This window comes from Podarcis tiliguerta (assembly GCF_965153285.1).
Source record: "Podarcis tiliguerta genome assembly, chromosome: 2".
NCBI lineage: Eukaryota > Metazoa > Chordata > Lepidosauria > Squamata > Lacertidae > Podarcis > Podarcis tiliguerta.
The window spans coordinates 13,908,968-13,931,219 of NC_139535.1; the positions used below are offsets into that span (position 1 = coordinate 13,908,968).

A 22,252-nucleotide genomic window follows, 5' to 3' on the forward strand; every position below is an offset into this window, starting at 1 on the left:
GGAAGGTAAACGGCGTTTCTGTGTGCTGTGCTGGCTCGCCAGATGCGGCTTTGTCACGCTGGCCACGTGACCCGGAAGTGTCTCCGGACAGCGCTGGCCCTTGGCCTCTTAAGTGAGATGGGCGCACAACCCTAGAGTCTGTCAAGACTGGCCTGTATGGGCAGGGGTACCTTTACCTTTTTTTTATACCCAGAGAACTCAGGGCGGTTCACAAAAGATCACAATATCTAAAATAAAAATAAAAACAATAACCCAATAATACCCTCCCAAAGAGAGCCACATTTTAAAAGGGTATAGGATGTTGGTCAGATCAGCCAAAGGCCTGGTTAAAAAAGAAAGTTTTTGCCTGGCAGCTAAAGGTGTATAATGAAGGTGTCAGGCAAACTTCCCCGGGGAGAGCATTCCACAGACGGGGAGCCACTGCAGAGAAGGCCCTGTTCTCATGTTGCCACCCTCCGCACCTCTCGAGGTGGGGGCACATGAAGAAGGGCCTCAGAGGGTGATCTCAGGGACCTGGTAGGTTCCTATGGAAAGAGGCGGACCTTGAGGTATTGTTTTCCTGAGTCGTTAAAGACACTGCATTAATTGCATGAAGGCAGGACCTCCCCGTGTTGAAGGGGCTTAGTCCACATGCCTTACGCTCAGGAACCTAGCTTCCCCACCCGTCCCGCAGCAAAAGCAAAAAAGACTCATCAAGACGGTGACTTGGTTCAATCTCTTTTTATTATTAATTGTTTAAATTGATTCCACAAGGGGTTAAAGAGGCAGTGAGTGAATCTAAAGTCCTACATCCGTCAATACGCCTAACTCCCCCCAACAGAGGGCGCTCCCTCTACAGATTTCAAGAACATTCCTATGACCCCCACCCCACTCCTGCCCCCTAACTACGTTACACAAAACACATACAACAGCGCCGCTCGGAAGGAAGCAGAGCCCCTCGCCAACCCGTTGTCTTAATCTAGCTGCTCCTCTGTGGCTGCGCCGGCCTTGCGGATATGCAGAGAGGTTATCTGTTGAGGGTGGCAGTGGGGGAAGCCATTGTTTTTGAGTTTGGGGAGCGTGGGGGGTCTGATTCTGAACTCCCAGTCCCCAAACTGCAGCACCATAAGAGATGGATGTGGCAGGCCAAGCAGTCACAGAAGGAAAGTCATTCTAGAGGTCATTCCAGACAAGGGATGGTTGAACCTGTGGAACTTGTTGGACTCCAACTCCCATCAGCCCCTGCCAGCATGGCCAATGGTCAAGCATGATGGGAGATGTAGTCCAACAAACCCATTCTAGTTATTGAGTCTCACGGCAGGGCAAGTGGAGTGGCTCTAGGGACACCTTCCTACATCTGACACGAATCATCAGGTGTTGAGATTCAAAACTGAACAGGAGACCCCCTAGTCCACCAACCATCTATCGTAATGGAGTTGCCTGATTCTGTAGAACGTGGATCACCTCAAACACGTTGAAAGCCACTTATGTCCCACCCGCCCATGTATCCTGCTCAACAGTTCTTCCAACATGGCGGCTATGAAAGAGAAATGGCCACCATCTTGGGTCTAGTCCTCACAATGGACACATCCCTTAAGCGCCTTCCAAGATGGCTGCCCACCAATGTTTCTCAGCACCCAGTTTCATAACACGTCCCCCTCAGCGATGAAGGGAGAGCAGTGCTGCTCTTTTTAACGGTCCATAACGGGCTAAGAAACTTGAGGGAACCTCACTAAAAAAAAAAGAAATCGTTGATTGAAGAGCTAGAACTTCAAGTTTCCCGCCAATGGCTTTTTCTTCAGCACTTGGAGCAAAGTTGAGCACCTATCTACTCTGGGGTAAAAAAAAAAAAGTATTCGTAAAGCGTACACTGTAGAAGACAGGAGATAAAAAGAGACTCGTGTGGCTCCGTGGAAGCGAAGATCCAATGTAAATAAAAGAGAGAAACTGCGAGATTTAAGGCCGGTCAAATTAGCGTGTTTGGAGGTGTCCTTGCCTCACAAGGAAGCTAAGGGGAGAGAAAGCGGGGTGCCTGCACAAAGGAACCAAGAGATGGGGTTCCTCTCGAGGGAATTCAAGAACCTGCGTTTTATTGTGGGGTTCGATAGGCACTAAATCTCCAGCTTCTTGTTGATGAGAAGAGAGCAGGAACTGAGAGTCCCACCAAGTTTGGCCACCTCAGTGCAAGCCGCAGGGATGAGGGTGTAGTCCGGAAGCTTCTGGAAGGGCTGTGAGAGGAGGCAGAGAGAAACCGGTTAGACCTCTTCCCAATGCAATCTCCGTCCCTGCAGTGACCAAGCCACACCTGAAGCTCGTGAAAAGGCAGGCGGTTTTGCACGGGGAGACAGAACACAGAATGGCTAGAAAGCTTGCAAAAGGCCATGCTCAAGGGTCAACGCAGGAGCCACCATTCTTTTGTGGCAGCCTTTGAGCTGGCCATTACGGCGTCTCAAATTCTGCCCCAAAAAGAATTGGCATGAATACCGTATTTTTCGCTCCATAAGATGCACTTTTTTCCTCCTAAAAAGTAAGGGGGAAAGTCTGTGCGTCTTATGGAGCGAATGCGTGGTCCCTGGAGCCGAATTGCCCAGGGGAGAAAAGCAGGTTGTGTTTTTTCTTTTTTTAAAAAAGAGGAAAGGGGGTGTTGAAATGAAGCCATTGAGCAGCTGATCGGCAAGCAGTCGGGAGGGAGATAAGGGACACTAGCGATAAAGGAGGCTGCCTGGGAGGGGGGAGGTAAAAGCACATGGATCCTCGGGATTTTTGCATTGGGTCACCCCAAAGTCACCATCAGATCACATAGCATGTCCATGGCTACAGCCTGCACCCAAAAAAAATGCATCCACTGTTTCATGGGGCCGCAATGGCGCAAAAACGCGGTTACAAAGCATGGATCCACATGGATCCTCAGGATTTTTGTATTGGGCTACCCCAAACTCACCGTCAAATCACATATCATGTCTGTGGCCACAGCATGAACCACAAAAAGCATACATCCACTGTTTCGTTCAGAATATTTTTTTTCTTATTTTCCTCCTCTAAAATCTAGGTGCGTCTTAGGGTCAGGTGCTTCTTATGGAGCAAAAAATATGGTACGTACAGTCGTACCTCGGCTCCCGGATGCCTTGGGAGTTGAATGTTCCAGCTCCCAAATGATCAAAAACCAGAAGTGAGTGTTCAGGTTTTGAATGGTGGTTTTTTGGGTTGTTGTTTTTTGGAAGCCGAACGTCCTGTGCGGATTCTGCTATTGTTTCTGGCGCGCCTGTGCAACTGGAAACCAATCAGAAGCCACGTCTTGGTTTCCAAATGTTTCGGAAGTTGATCGGACTCCCAGAACGGATTCCGTTCGACTTCCGAGGTACAACTGTATTGCTTTAATTGTTATGCATTTTTTAACTGGCTAGGGTTTACGCTTTTAATACTTTGAGATAGAATTGTTTTGTTGAGTATTTTAATTAGGTATGGATCTTAACCTTGCAAGCTACTTAGATTTTTGGCAAGTAAGTGGCACATTAAAGGTAAAGGGACCCCTGACCATTAGGTCCAGTCGTGGCCGACTCTGGGGTTGCAGTGCTCATCTCGCTTTACTGGCCAAGGGAGCCGGCGTACAACTTCCAGGTCATGTGGCCAGCATGACTGAGCCGCTTCTGGCGAACCAGAGCAGCACACGGAAACGACGTTTACCTTTCCGCCGGAGCAGTACCTATTTATCTACTTGCACTTTGACATGCTTTCCAACTGCTAGGTTGGCAGGAACAGGGACTGAGCAACGGGAGCTCACTCCGTTGCGGGGATTCGAACCGCCAACCTTCTGATCGGCAAGTCCTAGGCCCTGTGGTTTAACCTACAGCGCCACCTGCATCCCTAGGTGGCACATTATTATTATTATTATGAATAATAATAATAATTATTATTATTCCTAGATGCAAGCCTCCTCCTCTTCTTCTTACTCCTCCTCCTTCCAGCCTCCACACCTGGTCCAGGGATATAAACTCAACCCTTTCCCCCCCACCCACCCACCAGGTAAAGCACTCTTTCCCCTTACCTGTACGCTGTTAGGATATTCCTCAACACTGCGATGCAGAAGCACACTGCTCTTCTGACCAAGCCGTGCATAGATGCAATTTGCAGCCGGGTCATCCGGCACCGTCAGCGTTTCATAGTGGTGATCGGTCAATTGTTCCATAGTCTTCAACGAAAGAGGGTGATGGGAAGAGGAGGGAGAAATTCATTAATATACGCATTCGGGAGTAGGCCTTCACATGAGCCCTAAGGCAACTGACCGACATCAAAACCAAGAAAGATAAGTTCTAAAAACACCACAAACACCCAAAGCAGAGACCTCTTCTGAAAGCAGAGACGATTCTGAAAGAAACAGAGGCATTCTTGTTGGCAATGGTGGGAGAGGATATTGATAAGAAAGACCAGAAATTGTTTTTATATGCAACAACAGCGGCGAGGTTACGGCTGGCTCAGGTGTGGAAACAGCAATAATTGCCAACAGTAGAAGAGTATAAGGTTATGGAATATACAGAAATGGCCAAACTAACAGGGAAAATTTGACAACAAGGCAATGAAACGTTTCAAAAAGAATGGGATAAATTTATGTCGGATATAGACAGGATGAAATAGTGAAACCAGTAGAATGGAAATAAACCTCATAATGGGAGAATAAAAAGAAACTATCTTAGACATTAATGACATGTGAACTAAAATGTTAAGATAATCAACAGTATTTGTAAACGAATATGAACAAGAAGATTTGTATATATAGAAAAAGTTATCTGTATACAAACTTTGTGGATAAAGATGGAAGAAGAACACAATATGTAAAATAGATATGCGAAATTTTTTAGAGACGATATAAAAAAGCCAGAAGAAGGAAGGAGGGAAGTCAGTTCTCAGGAGCAAGTACAAATGTAAAATGTAATGTAATATGTGTATGTATAGTATGTTATAAAAAAAAAAACTAATAAAGATCATCAGGGGGAGGGGGAAGCAGAGACCTCTTCTGCTAACCAGAAGAGCTGGTCACCCCAATAATGTGGTTTCAGGAAGAGCACAGATAGCAGGCACCAGTCACATCTCCACAGAACAGGGGCTGCTACGCAGAAGGCCCTGCTTCAACTTTCTGTGGGGTGCGGCTTCTGGTATTTGAGGGGCATGAAGGAGCAACTCTCATAAGGGATTCGTAAGGGATAAAGGCTTTCTTGGAGTGGAGAGGAGGCGGACCCAAGTAGCCCACCTAATCCAGCATCCACCTTGCCAACAAAGGTCCGTATAGTTTAAGCTATGGTTTTCCCAGTAGTGATGTATGGAATTGAGAGCTGGACCATAAAGAAGGCTGATTGCCAAAGAATCGATGCTTTTGAATTATGGTGTTGGAGGAGACTCTTGAGAGTCCCAGGGACTGCAAGAAGATCCAGCCTCTCCATTCTGAAGGAAATCAGCCCTGAGTGCTCACTGGAAGGACAGATCCTGAAGCTGAGGCTCCAATACTTTGGCCACCTCATGAGAAGACTCTCTGGAAAAGACCCTGATGTTGGGAAAGATGGAGGGCACAAGGAGAAGGGGACGACAGAGGACAAGATGGTTGGACAGTGTTCTCGAAGCTACCAGCATGAGTTTGACCAAACTGCAGGAGGCAGTGGAAGATAGGAGTACCTGGCGTGCTCTGGTCCATGGGGTCACAAAGAGACGGACACAACTAAAACAACAACAACAACATTCTCACAGTGGCCAATCAGATGTCCCAAAGGGAAGCTGGAACTGAGCGTAACAGCGCTCTCCACTCCTGCCTTGCAGCTCTTTCTCGGGACAGGCCCCCTGGGAGGTTGTGGACTTTACCTTCATGGCTTTCTTGGCCACGTCGCTGCTGCCAATGACAACCGTTTCAGAGCCAGCCATGCTGCAGAAGCTGCGGAGGTGCAACGTACCCGAGACAGGAACAGTCGACACCGCAAAATCCTGCAAAGACACATTCCGTAAGACTTCCGGAAGTCCATGCCACACAGTTGCAACCCAGAGCTCCACCCATTCTTTCCCCATACAGGACTGAAAAGGGCAGGGGTGAGAAACCAACGGGAGGCTCCATACAAGTTTCTAACAGGGAACTGCCGATGAGGTGATCTTTCCCCTGCAAGTAAAGCCCTAAATGACCTCAGTCTTGTACACCTGAAGCAGCGTCTCCACCCCTGTTGTTCTGCCCAGACACTGAGGTCCAGCGCAGAGGACCTTCTGGCAGTTTCCTCCCTGCAAGAAGTGAGGTTAAAGGGAACCAGTCAGAGGGCCTTCTCAGTAGTGGCACCCGCCCTGTGGAACGCCCTCCCATCAGATGTCAAGGAGATACAACTATATAGAACTACTATACAACTTTAAGGAGACATCTGAAGGCAGCCCTGTATGGGGAAGTTTGATGCTTTATTATTAATTATATTATTATTATTATTATTATTATTATTATTATTATTATTATTAATTTATACCCCACCCATCTGGCTGGGTTTCCCCCGCCACTCTGGGCGGCTTCCAACAGAATATTAAAATACAATAAACCTATTAAACATTAAAAGCTTCCCTAAACAGGGCTGCCTTCAGATGTCTTCTAAAAGTCTGATAGTTGTTTTTCTCTTTGACATCTGGTGGGAAGGAGTTCCACCATATATCTGATGGAAGCCACCCAGAGTGGCTGGGGAAACCAGTCTGTACAAATATAACAATAAAATATATCAACAAACAACAACAACAACTCATTTGGGGCTTTCTTTTTATACCTGAGGATCACACATGGTGAGACTAATTATATGGCTGTGAGCTGCTGAAAAATATTTATATTTTGGTAGACTTCCTTTCACAACGTGGGGGAGCATGTTTTATACAAATGCACAGGCAAAGGGAAATTAGAAAGAAATGCAGCCCCCCCCACCCCCACCCCACCCCGTCCACCACCAGCCAATAGTTGCTTTTTCAGTGGGTTAAGGAAGAGTCCCCAGATGAGGCCAAGGATATGGTTAGGAACTGTTCATCAGAGATCCAAGGGGGTCGCACATTCTCTGGGTGTGGCTGTGATGTGTGGGTCACATTGGGACAGGGAGCAAGGAAAAATAGCTGAGGAGGCAGTGGAAAGGTTAAGCAGTTGGGAGGAAAGAAATCTCTGTTCATTTCTTAAATTGTTTTCAACGTGGGGGTTCTGAGTAGAAGTTGGCTCAGCAGCGGCCTTGAAAGACAGATTATCAATCTTCCCTTTAATGTGTCACTACAGGAGACTACAGTGGACGCTCGGGTTGCGAACGGGATCCGTGCGGGAGGCACGTTCGCACCCCGCAGCACCACGTCTGTGCACACGTGCGTCACAGTTCAGTGATTGATTGCGATTTTATGTAAACGGTGTTATTTTTACTGTTGTTAGGCCCTCTGAGCCTGGCTTTGGCTGGGGAGGGCAGGATATAAATAAAATATTATTACTATTATGCGCATGCGCAAAGCGCGATTTAGCACTTCTGCGCATGCGTGAGCGCCAAAACCTGGAAGTAACGCGTTCTAGTACTTCCGGCTTCGGAGCGGTGCGCAACCCGAAAATGTGTAACCTAAGCGTCTGTAACCCGTGGTACCACTGTACTGGTTATGTTTCCGGGGCACTCCCATCTATTCATGCGGAGCGCCGGGGGGGGGGGCGTCCAACAGATGAACTAAACATGTGCCAGCCTTGTGAATAAGGCCGGAAAAATGTTTACTAGTCTGCTAGGGGCTGGCAGAGGAGGGGCAGAAAGTTCCAGCCCTCCTGCAGCAGTCTGCTCAAGCAGTTGCCCAGAACTGCAGGCACTTGCCTGCAGGCAATATCCTTGTCCCCTATGGCTACCAGGCTACTGCTTAACTGCAAGGCTGCCGTACACCTTAGAACAGGGGTGTGAAGCAGAATAGCAACAACTGAATAGCTAGGAACCACAACTGCGCAGGTTTTGGGCAAGGAGGTAGGGAAGGTTTAGTTCCAAGATTCCAGCTCACCCTGAAAGCATCCGCAACCATCTCTGCTCCTCTGTGATTAGTCCACTTGGAAATGCCCACGAAGAACTCTCTACCTGTAAAAGGCATTAAGAAGATGGAGAATACCAGAAGCGGCAATAAGTCAAAAGGCAAGCCAGATTCCTGAGCATTAGCTCACCCCAGACCTGAGTAACAACACTGGTTTATCTCTTTCCAACTCAGATTTGGCTACGACTGCAGCCTTAAAGCTACAATCGTGGAAGGTATGTGGAGAGGGCAACAACAGAGTGAGGTTATTGCTGGCTCAGGTGTGGAAACAGCAAAAATTGCCTACAATAGAAGAGTGGCAGTACAAGGTTATGGAGTATGCAGAAACAGCCAAACTAACAGCAAAAATTCGACGTCAGGGTGACGAAACATATCAAAAAGAATGGGGGAAATTTATGTTATATATAGAGAAGATGATGTGAAATAGGGAAACAAGTAGAACTAAAATAAACCTCATAACGGAAAAACACAAGAAATTTATTGGATAATAATATCAAAATTAATTAAAAATGTATATTAGGGCTACTGTTGAACAATATTTGTAAATGAATATAGGCAGACAACAAGAATTGTATATATAGAAAGATTTATTTGTTTACAGACATTTTATGGAAAAAATTGAAGAACAATTATATATAAAATGGACAAAGACTAAAAATTCAATAAAGATCATCTTAAAAAAAGAGGAATGTATATGGAGAGGAGAGAGGGCTTCATTTGCACCAGGTTTCTGCCCTAAAATGCATTTAGCAAATAGCAAGAGGCAGTCCTGGAACATACAGATCCGTACTGGCGAGAGTGCCTCTGAGCATGCATTAAGTGCAGCTCCCTCCCTCCGTGAATGCCCACCTGCAGACATCTGGGATTGGAGGGCAAAGGGTTTTCAGGCCGGTGTCTATGACTTCCAGACAGCTGTGTGTGTGCGTGTGTGTTTTGTGTTTTATTAGAACAGAAACTAACCAGCCACCAGGGGTGGGGGGAAACCCTCACCAGAATCTCATCAAGCTCTCCACCGCCCTCAGTGCTACCATCATCATTTACATGGCACTTCCACTATGCAAAGTGGTTTCGAAGGCTTAGTCACCCTTACCGCAGAACAAAGAAACGAAAACCCCGTGGTGTACTTACAAATTCCCACTTTATCAGGTTAACCCAAATTCAAAGTTCCCTCCATCTTCTGGACCTCCCCACTCCTGAGATAAGGGCCACCGTCCTCAGTGGCAGAGGAGTCCTTTACCTGTGAACAGGACATCGCTCCCATCCAAGGTGGCGCCTTCATCTGTAACCTCCACCACTCGCAGTTTGAGCTCCTCCAAGACCTTCTTGACGCTGCTGATCTGGGAAAGCAGCAGGGATAGAGGAAGAGATCAGACATTTTCTAGCGCATCCCCTTTCCTTAACACCTCTTCATGCAACTCTCAACACAGTATACCTGAAGGCGCATCTCCACCCCCATCGTTCAGCCCAGACACTGAGGTCCTCCTCCGAGGGCCTTCTGGCGGTTCCTTCACTGCGAGAAGCCAAGTTACAGGGAACCAGGCAGAGGGCCTTCTCGGTAGTGGCACCCGCCCTGTGGAACACTCTCCCACCAGATGTCAAAGAAAGAAACAACTACAGTGGTACCTCGGGTTAAGAACTTAATTCGTTCTGGAGGTCCGTTCTTAACCTGAAACTGTTCTTAACTTGAGGTACCACTTTAGCTAATGGGGTCTCATGCTGCTGCCATGCCGCCGCCACACCATTTCTGTTCTCATCCTGAAGCAAAGTTCTTAACCCGAGCTACTACTTCTGGGTTAGCGGCGTCTGTAACCTGAAGCGTCTGTAACCTGAAGCATCTATAACTCGAGGTACCACTGTATCTGACTTTTAGGAGACATCTGAAGGCAACCCTATTTAGGGAAGTTTTTAATATTTGGTGTTTAAAAGCACTTTTCAAAAAAACAAAACAAAACAAAAAAACAGAGTCCTTTTTGTTGGGGATAATTCAGACGGAAATCCCTAGGTGTCAAAAAAGGGTTATTTATGTATGCCACTACTGCAGCCCGTGTTTCATTAGCCCCAAAATGGAAAACGAGCGAGGTCCCAACTAAAGAAGAATGGCAACTTAGACTGATGGAATATGCGCAGCTTGCGGACTTAACATATAGAATAAGAGAACAAGAAGAACATACGTTTAGAGAAGATTGGAAAATGTTTATTGAATATATGGGGGGAAACTGTGTACACTTGAAAACGTTGGCAGCATTAAGATAAATTCAACAGCGTAAATAAGTTTTGATGGATGTAATAATGGAACACTGAATGGTTTCGTTTATGTAAAATATGCAGGGATCTATGACTGAACCATGGAAAGAGAAGAAAGGAAGTCATTGACATTTTAAGGTTGTTTAAATGAATATTCTAAACTGTAAAATAGAAAATTTAATAAAAATTACACACACACACCTGGCTGTTGCAGCTCTCTTTGAGGAAGCCACATGCAATCAGTTTGCATCCTAGCATTGGAAGGGACCCGGAGGGTCATCTATCTCAACCCCGCAGGCAGTCCAACGTCAGGCAATTGATGTTGCCCAAGCAGGCAAAGTCAGCAAGTAGAGATGGGGTGGGGGAACCACAGAACCCAAATGCGGCCTTACGGTCTCTTCTCTCTGCCCCTTAGGACCACCATCACCCTACAAGCCCCACTCCATATCCTCTTCCAGGAAAATTGGGTGGGGGGCTGGTTAGAATACATCTTTGAAATATACTTGGAGTCGAGAGTGGATTTCATGCGCTTTATTCAACTCATAGTGGTGAGGAGGAAAGGAAGTTCCCCCAGAATGTCTGCTTTATATACAGTGGTGCCTCGCAAGATGAAAAGAATCCGTTCCGCAGGTCTTTTCGTCTTGCGGTTTTTTCGTCTTGCGAAGCAAGCCCATTGACGGATTAGCGCTATTAGCGCTATTGACAATTTAAGGGCTAAAAACGGCTTTTTAAGGCTTGGGGGATTAGCGGTTTTGCTGCTAAAATGCTTTTAGCAGCTTAGCGCTTCAGAAAAAGGGGTTTTGCAGCGGAAAAAAAAATTCGAATTTTTTTGCCATTTTTCGTCTTGCGAAGCAAGCCCATAGGGAAATTCGTCTTGCGAAGCGCCTCTGCAGACGGAAAACCCTTTCGTCTTGCGGGTTTTCCGTCTTGCGAGGCATTCGTCTTGTGGGGCACCACTGTCCATTATTTACACAATGGGCCCCACGTGATTGGCCAATCACCTGTAGGCCAATCAGATTGTGGATTCACTTCCACCTGGAGCTGGATTGGGTGGCTCCTGTGGACCAATCAGACTGCTGCATTCTGAATCCTATTCTTCTAGGACCAATCAGACAGCTGCATTCTGGATCCTATTCAACTCAGTACCGGATGAAGGATGGAAAGGGGAGAGCGCAGATGTGTGTAGAACCACAGGCTTCTGAACATCTGGAATGTAGCCCACTGCACAACATAAAATTCGCATCCATGGCTTGGCCTGCTTTGGCCTTTCATCCTCCCCACCGCTGGCAGGCGACCCGCGGAGGCTGACCCACCCTTGGGCTGGAAAAGTTTCCCCCAAGCTAGAGCAGGTGCCAAACAGCTTCTTGAAAAAGGTAAAAAGGACAGAGAAGGGTACTGATTTCCTCTGCTTCTCCTTTTCCTTTTCCAAGATGGCGTGGAAATATTTTCTGACTGACAGGGGTCCTCCTCGCTATATAAGAACACAATTCTGCATAGAATTCCAGGCAGGCAGATATTCTCAGGACAAGAATTGCCAGAAAGCCCAAACTGTGGATCTGGCAAGCGGGTTTATAGCAGAGTTTCATTCAAGCCCTGGTTATATAAGGGGAGTGTGGGGACTCCGAGGGCCAGAGCGGCCCCAGAAAATCTGCATGACCTTTTGTTTCATTTTCATTCCACAGACACTTCTGGGCCAGGCTTATTTCACAGACCAAGATTTCAATTTAATTAATTGAAGTCAGCAATGGGATGTACCTATTGGGTTTTGACCACAGCAAAGATTTCCCTTTCATCAAATTATGAGTCTTTGCTTTGGACTTCTTCCTATTTTACACACTCTTATAACATCAGGATACTTCCGCATTCTCGTTCTTAGCTCGACAGTCTATTTACATTTTTCACTCTCCATGCCATAGTTCACATATTACTGCTAGCTTTTAAAAAAGAGAGAACAAAGGGAATTAATAGAAGGATGTGTGTTTTTTATAAAAACTGCAGAGCGAGCCTTTAAATCACGTTGCTTTATTCTCTTTGATGTTTTAAGCTATGCCTGTTTTTTATCATTTTAAGTCACTTTGAGACATTTTATTGAGTGTGACAAATAAATGTGAAATAATAATAATAAATAATAATAATAATAATAATAGTAATAAGCTTCAGAAACAAAGGGTTAACCATCAGCACCCCAGACTAAGGGCTGCTTAATGCAAAAAGGAGCATCTTACACAGATATGCAATGACTTGTCCTAGATGCTTTAGCTGAGATTCCTGCATTGCAGAGGGTTAGGCTAGATGATATTTGGGGTCTTTTGGAACTCTATGATTCTATGTGTGTTGGCCTAGGACTCGGAACCAGAGGAGTCTCAGTCTGCACCGGATCCTTTGCCTCAGGCATCATCTGAACCAAGTCTGGGGCCTGACAATGAAGAGTCCCAGTCTGCACAGGTGCCCCTGCAACAAACACCAGCTGGGCCGAGTCAGGGGCCTGAGCCTGCCCTGGCTCCAGATGCGGGGATTACCTCGTTGCCTTCAGCTGGGCCATCGCTTACAGCTGCTCCACTACCGGTTGGGTCAGGGGAGGCTGAGGCGGCCACTGGGTCTAGTAACCCACTGACATCTCCCCAGCTGCAGAGACTCAGGTCTGAGAAAAGGAGAGACCTGAGTACTTGCAGGAGGAGTGCTCGCCTTTGGGCAAAACAGGGAGGTGAGTCGCCGGAGGATCAGGACCGGCCACTACCCCAACAAAGATAAAAGGCTGTTGGACCCCGCCCCAGGTTGCAGGAGCAGCATTGCTGTATGCCTGAGATCTTGTACCTGTCCTTGCCTGGTTTCCTGCCTCGTGTCCTGCCTTGGCCCTGTCGGACTGACTCCTAGAGGAACCTCCAGATTCTGGACCGCGTTTCATGGGTTACCCCTGGGCCCAGCACACTATGACTGCATGTGTGCCTATTTTGCCAGGTTTACACAGGATCCCACCACTGTAAGATGTACCCTTTGTACAAAGGAGGTAACCAAAACACTACACTTAGAACAAACTCAAACAAATACTAAGCATAGGAAAAGCCCACCAAAATCTATCTCCTCAAGTGCCCCAGGAGCTGGCCTCAAGAGCTTTGCGCGACTGGAAGACCTGGTGAACTGGAGCACACATAAAACATTGACTGGGTTCCCCAGCATTACATCTACCAACATGAACCTCCTTCTTTAGGTGCAAGTAAAAGGCACATGTTAGGTGCCATCCCTACCATTAGGCAGAGGGAGATGGCTAAGTGTTGGTGTTGACCTTTAAAGCCCTATACGGCCTTGGTCCAGTATACCTGAAGGAGCGCCTCCACCCCCATCATTCTGGCCGGACACTGAGGTCCAGCACCGAGGGCCTCCTGGCAGTTCCCTCACTGCAAGCAGCCAAGTTACAGGAAATCAGGCAGAGGGCCTTCTCAGTGGTGGCGCCCGCCCTGTGGAATGCCCTCCCACCAGATGTCAAAGAGAAAAACAACTACCATACTTTTAGAAGACATCTGAAGGCAGCCATGTTTAGGGAAGCTTTGAATGTGTAATAGACTATTGTATTTTAAGATTCTTTTGGAAGCCGCCCAGAGTGGCTGGGGAAACCCAGCCAGATGGGCGGGGTATAAATAATAAATTATTATTATTAACTCTGGCAGCTGGTTTGGGGTGTCATGAAAGGGTAAATATTATTTTTTATTATTGCATTTTGACTCCCAGAGGTGCTTACAGGACTCCCTGACAAAATAACTCCCTGACTACTTTGCACCTCGATTTGATGGACAGGGCATGAGGGGAGAGGGGGGGAAAGAAGAGAAGCCATTTGCTAAATTGCCTTGGGCAGCAAAATGTCTTGGGCCAAGCCAACACTGTGTCAACATGGTAATGTGTATACAGAGCGATCAGCCAACTGGCTCTATTGTGGTGCCTTTGCTTTGATAATTTCCAACTTGCACAAGAGCCTTTTTTAAGCTTGCTCCAAGGGAAACTCAGTACTTTTCGCGTTCCTTTTATTTAAGCTGCAGAAAGGCATTCTGAAGCCCTTTTCAAAGGGTTTCAAAAGGGCAAGTCCGTTCCGCTGAGGGGTGGGGATGGGGAAGGCATTCCATGCATGCTCAGAGACACCGCAAATGAGTTGCTAGGAGGAGGTTGTTGTTGATGTTTTAAAAAAACAGAAACAAAATAAAGATGGCAGCATTGTAAGGTACAGAATACGGCACGGAAGCAATAGTTAGACAGGGTGAAGGTGCCCCAAAACACTTATATTTATTTTAACTAAAAGCATAAGAAAAAAAACACAAGAGAGACAGCATGAATAAACTTCTGTCTGGCAGTAATTAGCAGAGAGAGGCAAGAAAATGTGGACCCTTTAAGAGGTGCCAAATATTCTCCAGGGCTTGGGTGGAGTGTGTACGGACACACAATTCTATATTCGGCACACTGCACTGGAGCAGGGAGGTGGGTCATGAGAATGGCGGATGGCCGGGCGGGTGGGAAGGAGGCACAATGCCAACTGCTGAGGCAACCGGCCAGGCGGCTTGCCTCAGCGCTCCGGGGACACGGGTGGGATTAGTCCCGGAGGTTCCTACAGAGGAACAGATGGGAGCTGCGATTGACAGGGTTTAACTAACAGCTAGCTGCCGAACGGCTGCTCTCCCCCGCCCCCACCCTTTCGAAGGCAGCAAATCTACTAGGACGGGACTGGAACCTTAACAGGGCAATGCTGTGCATGTTTACTCAAGAGCAAGACACCCACAGATGAGGCTGGCAAATGTATTTAAGGCAGCCGTTTGCAGCCTCACGGAAGCATGCTATGGCAGACTTGGAGAACACTCCTGACTTATCCCTGTGACCTTGTCACACCCACAATAATGGCCCGTTAAAATTTAAAAAGAAATAAAAACCAACCGTAGCAATCTGGCACAAGGCATCAAAGGCCTACAGGTTAATACAGTCATACCTCAGGTTACAGACGCTTCAGGTTGCGTTTTTTTTGGGTTACGGACCGCCAAAACCCGGAAGTAGAATCATAGAATCATAGAGTTGGAAGAGACCACAAGGGCCATCGAGTCCAACCCCCTGCCAAGCAGGAAACACCACCAGAGCACTCCTGACATATGGTTGTCAAGCCTCTGCTTAAAGACCTCCAAAGAAGGAGACTCCACCACACTCCTTGGCAGCAAATTCCACTGTCAAACAGCTCTTACTGTCAGGAAGTTCTTCCTAATGTTTAGGTGGAATCTTCTTTCTTGTAGTTTGGATCCATTGCTCCGTGTCCGCTTCTCTGGAGCAACAGAAAACAACCTTTCTCCCTCCTCTATGTGACATCCTTTGATATATTTGAACATGGCTATCATATCACCCCTTAACCTCCTCTTCTCCAGGCTAAACATGCCCAGCTCCCTTAGCCGTTCCTCATAAGGCATCGTTTCCAGGCCTTTGACCATTTTGGTTGCCCTCCTCTGGACACGTTCCAGTTTGTCAGTGTCCTTCTTGAACTGTGGTGCCCAGAACTGGACACAGTACTCCAGTACCGGAACGGGTTACTTCTGGGTTTCGGCGGTCGCGCTTTGCGCATGCACAGAAGTGCTGAATCACAACCTGCGCATGCGCAGACGCAGGTTGCCACCGCTGCGGGTTGCGGACATGAATCCCGCACGGATCACGTTCGCAACCCGAGCGTCCACTGTAAACGCTCACTGCCAAGTTAGTAAATAGCCATTTCCTAGGGGGCTTCAAAACTGCTTCCGGGCAACCAGGCGAGGACATTTTGAGGGGAGTGGGAGAAAAATAGGTAAAGGTAAAGGGACCCCTGATCATTAGGTCCAGTTGTGACCGACTGGGGTTGCGGCGCTCATTTCACTTTACAGGCCGAGGAAGCCGGTGTTTGTCCGCAGACAGCTTCCGGGTCATGTGGCCAGCATGACTAAGCCGCTTCTGGCGAACCAGAGCAGCGCACAGAAATGCCATTTACCTTCCCGCCAGAGCGGTACCTATTTATCTACTTGCACTTTGAGGTGCTTTCGAACTGCTAGGTTGGCAGGAGCAGGGACCGAGCAACGGGAGCTCACTCCGTTGCGGGGATTCGAACTGCCAACTTTCTGATCGGCAAGTCCTAGGCTCTGTGGTTTAACCCACAGTGCCACCCGCGTCCCAGGAGAAAAATAGCTCCTGGCAAATAAAAAGCATAGCTCGCAAGATGACTGGTAGCCTCGGCAGGTTTATTTGCAAGGTGATTCAACACAAACGAAATGAACAGCTTACCTCGTCCCGCCGCGACGGCACCCATGGCCGCGTGAGCAGCGCGGTGTCTCCCTGGATCACGGCCAGGTCCCCCACCAGCGTGGAGCAGGGGAGGCCCTCGTCCGCAGCCAGCTCAATGACCTGCAGCCCTAGCTTCTGGCGCAAGATGCCCGTGTAGACGCCGTACTGCCGGTGGGCCTTGGCCAGGTCCACAGGCTCAGCCCCGCCATCGGACGCGTCTGCCGCCGTCTCTGCCGTGCCGAAGGAGGAAGGGATGCAGCGGACAATGGCATGGGTGTACTTGCCAAAGGAGGAGACGCTGGCCATGGTCTGGAAGGGAGGAACAGAGGGATGAACCGTTGAGCTGGCTGGCTGGCAAGCCACTCTTCTCGCTCAAGTCTGAGGGGCAATACAACGAATTGCCCCGGTCAGCTCTTGAGAACGAGGGAGAACCAGTTCAAGCCCATAGGAAACGGAGCTTGGATTTTTGTTGTTGCATTTATATCGTTCCTCACTGAATCTCCACAAAAACCCTGTGAAGTAGGTTAAAACTGAGAGGCAGCGACTGGCCCAGGGTCACTCAGTGAGTTTTCTGGCCCAGTGGGGAATCGAACCTTCGTCTCCCAAGTCCTAGTCCAACTCACTAACCACTGCACTGAGAGTCAGCATGACAGGAAGCCAGGAAGTTCTGGGTTCAAGTACCTGCTCGGTCACGAAGCTCACCAAACCCATCATGCCGTCTCGGGCCTACCCACCTCATAGGGGTGTTGCAATGATAAAGGGGGGGTCTTCTCCATGCCCTGAGCTTTCTTAGGGAAGGAGCAGGGTATATACCCAGCTCTGCATGACTCAAACGCCCCTGTCATTCTAGAACGAGTGGTTGGGTCCAGTTAAAAGTATTTCCCAGGAAATGTGAGGATACCGTTTCTGAAGGCGTAAGATGGCCGCCAAACAGGCGCCAGCATGTGTCATGGTGGTGGGGCAAAGGTTGGGAGTAGGGCTGGGCGATATCAGCTTTTCAACGTCGCTATGTATCGCCAGCCAAACATTGTGATATTATAATAATTCATTATTTATATCCCGCCCATCTGGCTGGGTTTCCCCAGCCACTCTGGGTGGCTTCCAACAGAATATTAAAATACAATAGTCTGGTAAACATTAAAAGCTTCTCTAAACAGGGCTGCCTGTTTACTGTTACTGGCACATCACAATGTTGAAAAGCGGAGAGAGGAACAAGCTGCAGCGGTGGTTTCACGCTGAAGCCTTGCGGGGCCGGGGCCAACGCAGCTTGTTCCTCCCTCAGCATATCAGGTGCTGGCAGTGGAGGGACCCAGATTCACTTGCAATATACCACTGGGTGAAGGCGCCATAGTGCTCTACCCCTCAAACCAGTCCTGGGCAATGAATCACAACATTGCCCAGGGCTACTCACTAGATTAGTCTCAGGCGAGCCTTTCTTCCAAATAATTCACCTCTGAGCTATTCATTCATTCGATCTCTTGCCCTTCAACTATAAGGGTCCCAGGACAGTGGAAACAGCAAAGGCAGCACAATGTAAAAACAAAATAAAAACATCCAGCCATACACAACAACAACTGGGCTGTGGTGATGAGAAACACCCAGCCATGTACACACCCTATTATCAAAGAAAATGTTCTGGTTAATTGAAGAAAAGTGCTGGAATCGAAAAACACAAATCCTAAGCAGCAGTCTTATCTTCATAACAACAACAATATTGATATGCCACTTAATGCCAAAATAGACTTCCTAAGCCGTATGTGAAGTGCAAATGGCAGATACACAATCATGGAAGAAGGAACAATCATAATTAAAATGCATTCCTAATTAAAATACGCAATAAGATGGTCCCGTTAAAAACAACACAGCAATTAAAACAGGAGGTTCAGATCAAGAGATCGAGGGCGTGCCAGCGTCAACAGGTGTCTCTTCAAAAGCCAGTAGAATGCCAATACGGATGGAGCCTCTCATACGCAGAGACAGACCCCTGGCCCTTCTAGTCTGCTGTTACTAGTCTATTTTTAGGGGACATGGTGGTGCTGTGGTTTAAACCACTGAACCTCTTGGACTTGCCAATCAGATGGTCGACAGTTTGAATCCCCGTGACGAGGTGAGCTCCTGTTGCTCTGTCCCAGCTCCTGCCAACCTAGCAGTTCGAAAGCACGCCAGTGCAAGTAGATAAATAGGTACCACTGTGGCGGGAAGGTAAACGGATTTTCTGTGCACTCTGGTTTCCTTCACGGAATCCCATTGCACCAGAAGCGGTTTAGTCATGCTGGCCACATGACCCGGAAAACCGCCTGCAGACAAACGCCAACTCCCTTGGGTTGAAAAGCAAGATGAGCGCTGCACCTCATAGTTGGATTTGACTGAACTTAAACATCATGGGGTCCTTTACCTATAGTCAATTCTTAACTATACGGACCTTGCCAACAAAGGTCCGTATAGTTAAAGCTATGGTTTTCCCAGTAGTGATGTATGGACCATAAAGAAGGCTTTTGAATTATGGTACTGGAGGAGACTCTTGAGAGTCCCATGGACTGCAAGAAGATCCAGCCTCTCCATTCTGAAGGAAATCAGCCCTGAGTGCTCACTGGAAGGACAGATCCTGAAGCTGAGGCTCCAATACTTTGGCTACCTCATGAGAAGAGAAGACTCCCTGGGAAAGACCCTGATGTTGGGAAAGATGGGGGGCACAAGGAGAAGGGGACGACAGAGGACGAGATGGTTGGACGGTGTTCTCGAAGCTACCAGCATGAGTTTGACCAAACTGCGGGAGGCAGGAGTGCCTGGCGTGCTCTGGTCCATGGGGTCACGAAGAGTCGGACACGACTAAACGACTAAACAACAACAATAGTCAATTCTATAGCAATGGCCCACTGTTTGAGATGCTTGGGATCAACCTATAATCTTCTGCAGGCTAAAGCACTGTCCTTCAAGCCCTTCCCCCTTAGCTTGTGATCCTTTAGGCAGCATTGATAAATGTGAGTTTAATAACATTGCTGTGGGACACTCTGAACCCAAAGGATAATGGTGGGCTATGAATATAACACAGACACTTGCATGTGCGCGCAAACACACACACACATTTTGACTACCACTAAAGAAGCAGCTGTCACCCCACAGAAAGGGGGTGAGGGGAGTACCTATTACCCCAGGCTTCCCCAAAGGCGGGGGGGGGGGAATGTACCCATTGCCCCATTCCTGACTGTGCAGAAAATGAAGCTAGGAATCTAGTTAAGTATTGCATCCCCCTGCACCCTTCTATTGTAGTGTGTGTGTGTGTGTGTGTTAAGTAGGTCCCAGATCAAAGCTCCTAAGGTTTCACTAGCTCCCAACTTCCTGGGAGTTTTCAAACAGTCTTCCAAAGGCCAATCAATAGCGCCAGAGGACAATAAAAGATTCCACTCATCACCAAGCTGATTAGATAATTGCTTCCAAAAGGAAGCCAATCAGCAAATCAATGCCCTGCGTTTGGGACTGGCCGCTGGGCTGTTGTTGTTGTTGCTCATTGCACAAATCAGTCACGAGCTGAGCACTGAACAGCCCAACATCTGGAACTCTTCAGCATTCTTTAGAGCACACACACAAAACCAAGGCGTACATTTTGACATGCACAAGGCTTGCGGAAATATGGTTCCAAGTACACAGATGCTGCCAGACGACATCTCTGGGGCGGAGCAGGAATATCCATAGGTCAAGGGGGCACCACTTCAGTGGCCTGCAGAGCTCTTTGCTGCAATTTATGCAAACGACCCAAATCAGCACCAGTTCCACTCATTTCGCAGATTGCAAAGACCCGGGCGGCGTTGTTAGCACAGAGTCTGAGGCCAGGCACGGAATGTTAATGTGAGTCGCTCCAGTTTGGTTTGCAAAGTTCAGAGCATGAGGGGCCTGATCTTTGCAAATTCCAGTACAAACTGACCTGATCCACAGTCCAGATTGGAATGCTGCTAACCTTTGGATTTTGCACGTCTTCGACTTTTGCAGCACATACAGGCATGTTACCCAAATGTGTGTTTTAGGATCAAATCTGTTTAGAAAGGTGTCTTGAGCGAAAATATTTAAATACACTTCTACCCCTGCAGATTTTCCATACTGACGTTTGCAAACTGTTGCAGAAATAGGGTGGACCCGAAACAGACTGACCCATCCATTCCTGTGTGTTATGCGTGCCTCCAAATCCCATCAATTGAGTTTTTATCCACCTACCCTTGGGATGCGGGTGGTGCTGTGCGTTAAACCACAGAGCCTAGGACTTGCTGATCAGAAGGTCAGAGGTTCGAATCCCCACAACGGGGTGAGCTCCCGTTGCTCGGTCCCTGCTCCTGCCAACCTAGCAGTTTGAAAGCACGTCAAAGTGCAAGTAGATAAATAGGTACCACTCTGGCGGGAAGGTAAACGGCATTTCTGTGCGCTGCTCTGGTTCACCAGAAGCGGCTTAGTCATGCAGGCCACATGACCCGGAAGCTGTACGCCGGCTCCCTCAGCCAATAAAGCGAGATGAGCGGTGCAACCCCAGAGTCGGTCACGACTGGACCTAATGGTCAGGGGTCCCTTTACCTTTACCACCTACCCTGGATTTCAGAGTTTCCTCGTTTTCTTTCCAAAGTGGTCCAACGCATCAGAAATCCTCAATTGTTCAATTCCCAAATGGTATACAAACCACTGGGTGGGGGGCAAGAATACCCCCCCCCCACAGCTTTCAGTTCCACATCTTCTCTAGTCTTCTATATTAGGGGTGAGCGGACTATGGGCTTTTGGGATCTAGTGGAAACCTGTGATCCATCAACAAGAGTGTGTGAGGAGGGCAACCAAGATGATACAAGAGTCTGGAAACCAAGCCTTATGAGGAGCAGTTGAAGGAGCTGGGAATGTTTTGCCTGGGAAAGTGGAGACTGAAAGGAGACAGTTGACAATGGCTATCCTATCTCAAGGGCTGTCCCATGGAAGATGGAGCAAAGCAAGCTCTGTGAGTTTGTGGAAATGGCAAAATTGACAGCAATCATTAGAGGCCATTCAAATCAGGGAATAATTAAAGAGTGGGATGGAGTGAAGGAATACATAAAAAAATATGGTTCCAGAACTGGAATATTAATGGATAATGTGTAAAACATGCAGGGGTAAGCACTGAAATAATAAAAGAGTCAATTGAATAATTATTAAATTACAGCAACACAACAAGATGGAAGAAGTAAAATAAAAAATATTGGGATCACACATGGATGAAGCAGAGTGGGGGGTATAGGGGATTTCTGTTCTCATCCTGAGGTAAAGTTCTTAACCTGAGGTACTATTTCTGGGTTAGCAGAGTCTGTAACCTGAAGTGTCTGTAACCCGAGGTACCACTCTATTTGGAATTTATGTACTCCCCTTCTGCACACCGCCTACCTTTTTTAATAAAAATACAAAATATTTCAATAAAAAGCCTCCCTCCCTGGCAGGGCCTATTCCAGCCCGGCCTTCCGCCATTATTAATAAGGGGAAATAGGGATATAGTGCAGGTGACAAACACAAACAACCAGCCTCCAGAGGGAAAAACAGGACTCATATGGCAGGACTCTAATTGGCCCATTCTGGACAGAAGCATCCTAGGCAACCGCCTGGTCAGGTGTAGTGGCTGATGTGAGCTGTGATAAGCCAGCTCCCCACCTATTTATAAAACCAACTTATAAAAATGAGGCTCTGTGTGTTTGCATATGCACTCTCTCTCTCTTTTTATATAGATCGT

At 47.6% G+C, this 22,252-nt stretch overlaps 1 protein-coding gene across 4 annotated transcripts in view; it reads right to left on the minus strand.

Moving 5' to 3' along the window:
• Positions 1-705: 705 nt before the first annotated feature.
• Positions 706-22,252, minus strand: part of DDAH2 (DDAH family member 2, ADMA-independent) — a 36,414-nt gene continuing 14,867 nt past the window's right edge. For 3 of the 4 annotated variants that reach the window (XM_083426433.1, XM_083426434.1, XM_083426431.1), the window contains exons 2-7: positions 16,525-16,833; positions 9,248-9,347; positions 7,984-8,057; positions 5,827-5,946; positions 4,025-4,168; positions 706-2,207 (exon numbers count right to left, since the gene is read on the minus strand). In XM_083426433.1, coding sequence (XP_083282559.1) covers positions 2,091-2,207; positions 4,025-4,168; positions 5,827-5,946; positions 7,984-8,057; positions 9,248-9,347; positions 16,525-16,830 — 861 coding nt within the window. In that variant the 5' untranslated portion in view covers positions 16,831-16,833 and the 3' untranslated portion in view covers positions 706-2,090. Of the gene's footprint in view, positions 2,208-4,024; positions 4,169-5,826; positions 5,947-7,983; positions 8,058-9,247; positions 9,348-16,524; positions 16,834-17,258; positions 17,408-22,252 lie in introns of those variants that run through there. The other variant, XM_083426432.1, reaches the window with a different exon arrangement.